At 37.5% G+C, this 7,961-nt stretch overlaps 1 protein-coding gene across 1 annotated transcript; it reads right to left on the bottom strand.

Moving 5' to 3' along the window:
• Positions 1–5,565: 5,565 nt before the first annotated feature.
• LOC113274506 lies at positions 5,566–6,056 on the bottom strand. The gene is made up of 2 exons (XM_026523880.1): positions 5,771–6,056; positions 5,566–5,688 (listed from the first exon to the last, which is right to left on the bottom strand). Exons 1-2 carry the CDS (start codon positions 6,035–6,037, stop codon positions 5,578–5,580), a joined length of 378 nt encoding a protein of 125 aa, XP_026379665.1. The 5' UTR covers positions 6,038–6,056; the 3' UTR covers positions 5,566–5,577.
• Positions 6,057–7,961: the final 1,905 nt, after the last annotated feature.

Below are 7,961 nucleotides of genomic sequence, written 5' to 3'. Positions count from 1 at the left end.
AAGAAGAAACAAGAAATATTGTTTCAGGGGTCAATTTATGGGATCTTGTGGTCCTACATTTGACGGTTAAGAACGGAAACCCACATCAGAGAACAACTAGAGTTTTACAAAACCGGTTTCCAAATATTAAGAGAAAGGTTCATCTGTACCTAAGTTTTTTTGTTCAACTATTAGGAATCATGCCTTCTGGATGGACAATGAACGAATGCGTAAGTATACTAATTTTGGTCTAACTTCTTAAATTTTCATAACATAGTTTTAATAACACTATTTTAATATTTAGTTGTATAATATAGGAACTTCATTCGAAACATAACAAACCGGTAAATCATTCGAATTATACGAATGTTATTTAATATTAAAGCAGAGGTTGCCTGAAGAATACGATCCCGAAATATTATGCCGTGAAGAGGGTCAAGATGATGACGAAGATTAGTTTGGCTGCTCCAACATTATAGATTTTGTGGGTACATCTATAGCAAACCCTCCCGAGACTAAACTCGTCCGTTAGGGACGCCTAAAGGTTTAAAGGGTTGCTGCACCGACTAAGTGCAGTCGCGTTACCTGCGACAGTGAGTTAGGTTTAATTTCCAGTAATTTTCATTTAATGTACTACATAGTTTAAGTACCCAAATAAAATGAGATTGTTTACACATCTTTGTCACTTACTTCATTAATTTACTTCATTAACGTGGAGTTTTATGTTAGTGGACTCAAAAATAATTTAACTTACTTCATTAACTTCAAACTGAAATACAAGAAAGTACATTCAGCCAATACAACTCTTATTAGGTCACTGTTGTAGGCACCTCGGAATTACTTTACACACACAAGCCTTTAAACCTCCAGGTGTCCCTACCGGCCGAGTGGTGTCTCGGGATGGTTTACAAGAGGTTTACCAACAAAACCTGAAAAATCACAACTACTAACGATCCTATCCGCACCTAAACAACCTTCTTGGATTGTAGTCTACCATTCCATCCTTCATAAGGAGGTAGCATTCGTAAAACCTAAAATTGCGTTCATGCGTTTCAAGAAACTTTGCTTTCGCCATTGTTTCCTACAAAGAGTCAAAATATACTCAAATTAGTATACGTAATTTTATTGTTTATAAAATTAAAACATATTTTCAAATTATATTTACTTACCACCGTCATTTCCGCTGTAATGAATGCCGGTGGCAAGTCTCTTAATAGCGTAGTTTGGATGATAACATAAGTTTTCACATCTCTATTATACTACCAACCCTGTATCTTAAAGCTTGCTTTGATCTATGGTTTGGATTCAAAAAGTTTTGAAGAAAATGAGAGTAAACCAGTTCCCAGAAGTTGTAGGGTGGTGCTGCAGCATCAATAGTAACCGGAGCTTTCATTACCGCAATCCATACAGGTATGATTGCAGTATCTTCTTCAACGGTGAAGTTAACATTCATGCTGGATGAATCAAAATTTCACGGCTTGGTTGCGCAATCAATATCAATACCGAGACTCTGTTTATAGGAAAAAATTAAGGATGTGTTGTCCCTCCGTTGCAGTCCCTCGTCACTGATGTGTAATCTCTTTAAATTCCAAATGAGTGTACACAGAGTGTTAACGAAAGAAATGTCAAGGAACGGCTAGCCATTAACCGTTCCAAGAAAAAAAAAACGGCCAATGGTTAGCCGTTCCTTAAAAACGGTTAATGGTTTGCCGTTATTTTCCACAAAAACGGTTAATGGCTGACCGTTATCTGCTTTTTGAAAACGGCTAACCATTATCCGTTCCCGGACTCTTCCTGCTGGGATTCCCGCACATTAGGGAACCCTTGCGGAAATCACCCCTTTTGGCCACGCTTTTTTGGTCTGGGAAGCCCTTGGGCATGCCCATAAGACACAGTCTTAGGATTAGGACTTTTTGTTTACGTCCCTGGTATTTGCTTTAGTTTGGAATCCTATAGTTTGCTTTATAGATACCCTGCTATCTTTTGTTTACGGGGCATTCAATTATTAATCAATACAATTACGGTTTCTATTCTAGGTACAGGTTCCTATCATCCTGTGCATAAAGATCCATCCTTCTATCTATTATTGATTCGTGTGGTAGCAGAGAGCATCTTAATTATTGATATTGGTTTTTGTGTGCCGGAGCAATGAAGAGAAAAAGAGAGATCAGTAGTGGCGAAGTTTCCATTCGCTCAGTGAATTATAGTGGTGATGTTTCAAGAAAGGAGATTAGGAGTGGTAAAGAAGTTTCAAGAAGCAGGGAGATTAAAAGCGGTGATCTTGATGTTTCAAGAAACCTTTCTAGCCTGCAGTCAATTAATTTAGCGAAGGGGGAGGAGATTAATGAGAATATGGGTGATGTGTCGAGAATGGAGATTAACGGTGATCTTGATGTTTCAGGACACCCTTATCTTTCTAGCCAGTCAATTAATTTATTAATGGGGATTAAGAGTCGTAAAGTTTCAAGATGGGACATTAGGAGTTGTGATGTCCGGAGAAGGGAGATTTGGACCTGTGCTGTTTCCTTAAAGCCTCCTAGTCAGTCTACAGAAAGAAGAGAAAGGGAGATAAGGAGCAGGTCTAAAGGTTCAGAAGGAGAAAGTACGAGAAATGATTTAGAAACGGAAAGAAGAAGGGACAAAGTCTTTTCTAATCTTTTGTTAAGCCGTCATCGGCGTTCTCTTGCTGATGGTAATGAACATGATGGTACTATTGTTGCTTCCTGTGTTAGTAGTCATCTTTCTGTTGATGATGGTATATTGTGTGAGATTCTAAGCAGACTTCCGGTGAGATCACTTTTGCGGTTCAAGTCAGTATGTAAACGTTGGTTGTCTTTGATTAAACACAATCGACAGTTTATCAATTTACACTTTACCCGTTTACGATCACGTCCGAATATCCTCTTCATCACTCCATTGCAGAAGCAAATCTACGGTGGGGATGGCTATTGGTATCAACCAAGTGAAACACCTCGTCAATCTATTTTATTAGCAGATATATCATCAGTACTTGAAGGGAGCAGCAGCAGTACTGATAATAGCGATGCCATTATTCGTAACTTAAGGATGACGACCGATGACGATTGGTTTGTTTATGATCTAGTTTTGAAACCGGTTTTGCTTCGTTGATCGGAAAGCAGCTGCTGTTAGGATATACAATGTAACTAGACGAGAAGTAACTCAATGGATCAAATCAACCATATTAGAGGAAGAAAAAAATAGATTTGAGAATGAAGGCGACCCTGTTAGGATTCCTATTTATCAATTTGGATTTGATCCTTCGACTATGGAACATAAAGTTTTTTGCTATTGGAGAGTAACTAGAACCCAATCTTTTAATGAGCGTGATTGTGGATCCCAAAGTTATGGGAGTTGGAGGCGTTGACTGTAGGCCGTGACACTAAATGGAGAAGGATCCCTGTGGTTCCCAGCGAGGACAACCAAATGAAACTTAATGAGGTGCTCCCTCCGGCGGACATGGGAACTTGTCGTGTGTATGCAAATGGTACCATATATTGGTTAAGGTATTCTTTCAATCACAAAGATCTATGTGATCCTGAGGTCATAGTTGGATTTGATGTAGGAATTGAGAAGTTTAGGATTATCCTAATTCCTAAGAGCAACTGCAATGGACGACTAAACCCAAATTTTTGGTCCATATACGTGACGCAGTCGAACAGAGTAAAGATCAAAAACCAGACTATACTCAAATTTCAGACTATATTTGGTCTGGACTACGGACCAAAATCAAATTTGATCGAGCGAAGTTATAAACTTCGCCCGTTAACAGGCGTTTATATAATGCACGCTTCAGATGAAGCGGTTGTATATGTCTCGTCCCATGGTCAGGCGTTTATATAACGTACGCCCCACTGAGGCGAAGCTATAATGTATGCCCCATCAGGCGTGAGTATAATGTCCGCCTGATGACAGGCGTGAGTATAATCTTCCCCCCATTCAGGCGTGCATTTTATGGCCGCCCCACTCAGGCGTGCATAAAGCTCACGCGCACACCGAGCGTACATTATACCTTATACTCCGTATGTTACCATGTTTGAACGGATGAAAATAGTCGACAAAAATGTTTATACCGTTGGTAATTTTCGAACGTTGGAGAAAACGGAACGTTGGACATTTTCGAACGTTGGAAAGTTTGAAAGATATTTTCGAACGTCGGAAATTAGGTTTCTTTCATACACCTATATATACACTTGAATTCCTCTAATATTTCCCCATACATTACTCATTCATACTATCTATCAGCAGCAGCATAAGAAGTATTATTTCGTCTTTCAAATCATTTATTAGGAAATTTTCACCGAATCGCTTACAATGGCACCACGAATAGCACGAGATCCAAATTTTACGACAATCGAAGATGTAACGATGTGTAAAATTCATTTATCAATATCTCAAGATCCTGGTGTTGGAATTGATCAATCAGAGGCGGCGTTGTGGACTCGTATCAAGGATGATATTGAACTTCATTTACCTAATAAACCAGAGCGGTCTTGGAGTTTCTGGAAAAAACGATATCAGGGAATAAGTAAAGATGTGGCGTTGTTTTCGGCGAAAGAGGCAGAAGTGGATGGTGAATATCATACTGGATGGGGTCCTGAAAAGAAGGTAAGTATTCTTTATTTTTTGAACAATTATTTTCTAATATTTACACGCCCATGAACTTAACTGTTTTTAAAAACATTAACAGCTTGAAGAAGTAAACATGCGGTTCAAGGAATGCAATAACGAAAAAAAAATTAAGCACGAAGAGTGCTACCCAATTGTCTTAGAAAATATAAAATATAATCGGCGATCGAATTTTGTATTCGATACGACGCACGATTTGGACAGTTGTGAGAATAACGAGGAAGATGAGGAAGGACAACAAACAACAACTCAAGCTGAGTCCGGTAACAACACAGATAGGGGAGACATAGAGAACACATATCTCCGTAAGATGGGAAAAAAAGCAGCAAAACGATTGAAGAAAACTGGGAGAGAGAAATCCACTGTCCAAGAGGAATTGATGGGAATAATTATTAAAGAACAACAAAATTTCAATACTCATTACCAAGCACAATCAAGATTCAAGATGGAACAAAGAGCAGCAGAGTTTGCAGCAAAACAAGCCGAACATGCGGCAAAAAAAACCAAGGAAATTGAAGACGAAGAATTTCGCATCATTATGATGGATCTTCGAAAATTGGATCCTGTACAAAAGGAGTACTTCGAACTTCGTAGGGCGGACATAGTTCGGAATAGAAGAAACCAATCTTAACTCAAAGGCGGAATAGTTGAAAACTTTATTATCTCTCCTATTTAGTGATTAATAGTTTTAGTAGTATAACTATCTTTTAATATTTCTTATTATTAGAATTAGCCGTATTATTATGTAATTTTTGGATTTTAAGTTTATTTCCGTTGAATTGAATTAAATTTAAACGTTTTTGAAACAACTAACCGTAATTAAAACTTGATGATGATTACATAAAAAAGAGAATACATTTATATAAAACAATTCGTCCAAAAATACTGACCAAGTATTGATCAACATCTTTCGAACAATAATTATAGGAAAGTTACAACATTCTAATTTAATCATTCGTCGGGATTATAGTGCGCAAGATTTGATTTGAAGATTTCATAGCATTCCTCATACTCAAAATCATTGCCTGTCTCGTGGTAATATTCCAACCGAGCTGTAATTTGCTGCAAATTTAAACAAAAATAAGTTACATATATGTTTAGTTTAAATATAGCTCTAAGCATAGGATTTGAAATATATTCTTACCCGTTCCTCATACGCCATACTAGGATTCCGTATGTTAACATCAGCCTGAAACACAACAAAAGTTTCCACCTCCTTGTTGATGCGATGGAACCTATTTTGAACATCTTTTTTAGTTCTATATTTTTCATTACCTGTTAACGTATCGAATATATCAAAAATATTTGACCAAAAACAGTTGGGGGGTTTCCCTGAATAAAGTGGATCTGTTGTAACATTGATCCATGCTTGAACAATACCAACATCTTCTTCTTTAGAGAATTTTTTCATATTTCGTAGATGAATCACAGACTAAAGAGATTGTTTTGGGTGGAGAAAAGAAGAAAAATAAGAGTTCTATAGTTTTATAGAATAAAAAAAAAGGAATGGACACGAATCAATCATAATCTGTTGGGATAAGAAAACAGTAATCCCATATAGTATCGACAAAAAAAAAATGATAAGAAGATAAGAAAATGATTTTATTATTATTATCCAAAGTTAAAATACAAAGAAAATGACAATCATAAGCTTTCATAAAAAAACAACCCATACAATGACTATCAGTGTCCAAATTTTTAATTTCCATATTCTGACCATATATGTTCGATTAACTCATCACGCAAGCGAATATGCGCTTCTTTGTTACGCATTGCACGTCGGCGTTGCTCAACTCTAATTTGGGAAAACTCCTCACTATTGCCTCTTAATATATTAACCGGTGCCGGGTTGCTACATTGTTCATAAACATGTGGCCATTCTCCGGGTAGACGCTCATCCTCGACTATCATATTATGTAAGATAATACAGGTTTTCATGATATAGGCAAGCACATCTGGATTCCACATTCTTGCAGGTTGTTTGATGATTCCAAACTGTTGTTGGAGTACACCAAATCCCCGTTCTACATCTTTTCTTGCACCCTCTTGCATCGATGAAAAGATTTCCTTTTTCCTACCTACCGGATGTTTAATGGCTATAATAATATTAGGTATCTCTGAGTATATGCCATCACCTAGATAATACGGCATATCATATGAATGTCCGTTTACCTCGTAGCTCATAGGTGGTGCTTTTCCTGTTACAAAACTTCGAAAAACATATGAACGGTTCATAACATTAATATCATTGTTAGATCCGGGCATACCAAAAAATGCATGCCAAAACCATAGATCATAGGACACCACCGCCTCCAACACGATACTTTCTCTCCCTTTATATGCGGTGTAATCCCCTGACTCTGCCGACGGACATTTATCCCATTTCCAATGCATGCAATCTAGACTACCTAGCATCCCTGGAAATCCACGGTCTTTGTTTTGCTTGAGCAACAGTTCAACATCACCAGCAGTTGGTTCACGCAAATATTCTTTCCCATACACATTGACAATCGTCTTACAGAACCTCCGAGTAGCTTCCAACACAGTGGTTTCTCCTATGCGTAAGTACTCGTCTATTGCATCTGTCGCACATCCGTAAGCTAACATTCTTACTGCTGCTGTTACTTTTTGATGAGGGTTTAATCCTACAACTCCACAAGCATCAGGATTTTGAACAAAATATTTGTCTGCATTGGTAACACCTTCCACTATTCGGTTAAAAAATTGTCGACGCATTCTGAATATTCTGCGAAAAATATTGGGTGGTTGGTTTGGGTACGGAGAAAAATAGTCGTTCCATAGAAGTTCAGGTCCTGCATCACGATTTCTGGGTATTTTGATACGAGTTTGAGGCCATTTTGAATTTGTAACAAGGACTCCCAAACTAACGGCCATGTTATTTTGCATAATTGCTATTGCATCATCATCAAAGGAATAAAAACTACTATTAGAAGATGATGAAGAAGAAGAAACAGAAGAGCAATAATGAGCGGGTTTCTCATAGTTTTCCATTACTATCTGAAGCAGAAGATGGGTGTTTCCATTCATATATTGGGTGATCAGGTCTTTAATTTATATCCAAGAGCATTAATAAAAAAAAAGGAGATGGTGAGAGATAGTGAGTTTCTTGAAAAAATAAAAGTTTTTTCCAAAAAAAGATAAAGTGTTTGTCAGTAGCCTGATATGACTATACTCTATACACACTGCCTACTCTCAAACTTGAGAGGACAACTAAATGGATAGTGGAGAGATTAGACTTGAAATGACTACTCGCTGAAAGATAAGATATTAAATATCAGTATCCGAAGGCGCCGATCGAGGTGGCATAAAAGGCA

The sequence above is a fragment of the Papaver somniferum genome, chromosome 4, assembly GCF_003573695.1.
Source record: "Papaver somniferum cultivar HN1 chromosome 4, ASM357369v1, whole genome shotgun sequence".
Classification (NCBI taxonomy): Eukaryota; Viridiplantae; Streptophyta; class Magnoliopsida; order Ranunculales; family Papaveraceae; genus Papaver; species Papaver somniferum.
Note: the sequence above shows the minus strand (reverse complement) of the source record. Positions and strands in the feature narration are given on the sequence as shown.

What these genes read in the sequence shown, in the direction of transcription:
- LOC113274506 (XM_026523880.1), bottom strand. Translation starts at nt 6,037, where the DNA reads ATGAAAAAATTCTCTAAAGAAGAAGATGTTGGTATTGTTCAAGCATGG. An exon ending in GTATGGCGTATGAGGAACGG is followed by an intron (nt 5,689 to 5,770) that starts GTAAGAATATAT and finishes TTAAATTTGCAG; the next exon opens with CAAATTACAGCTCGGTTGGA.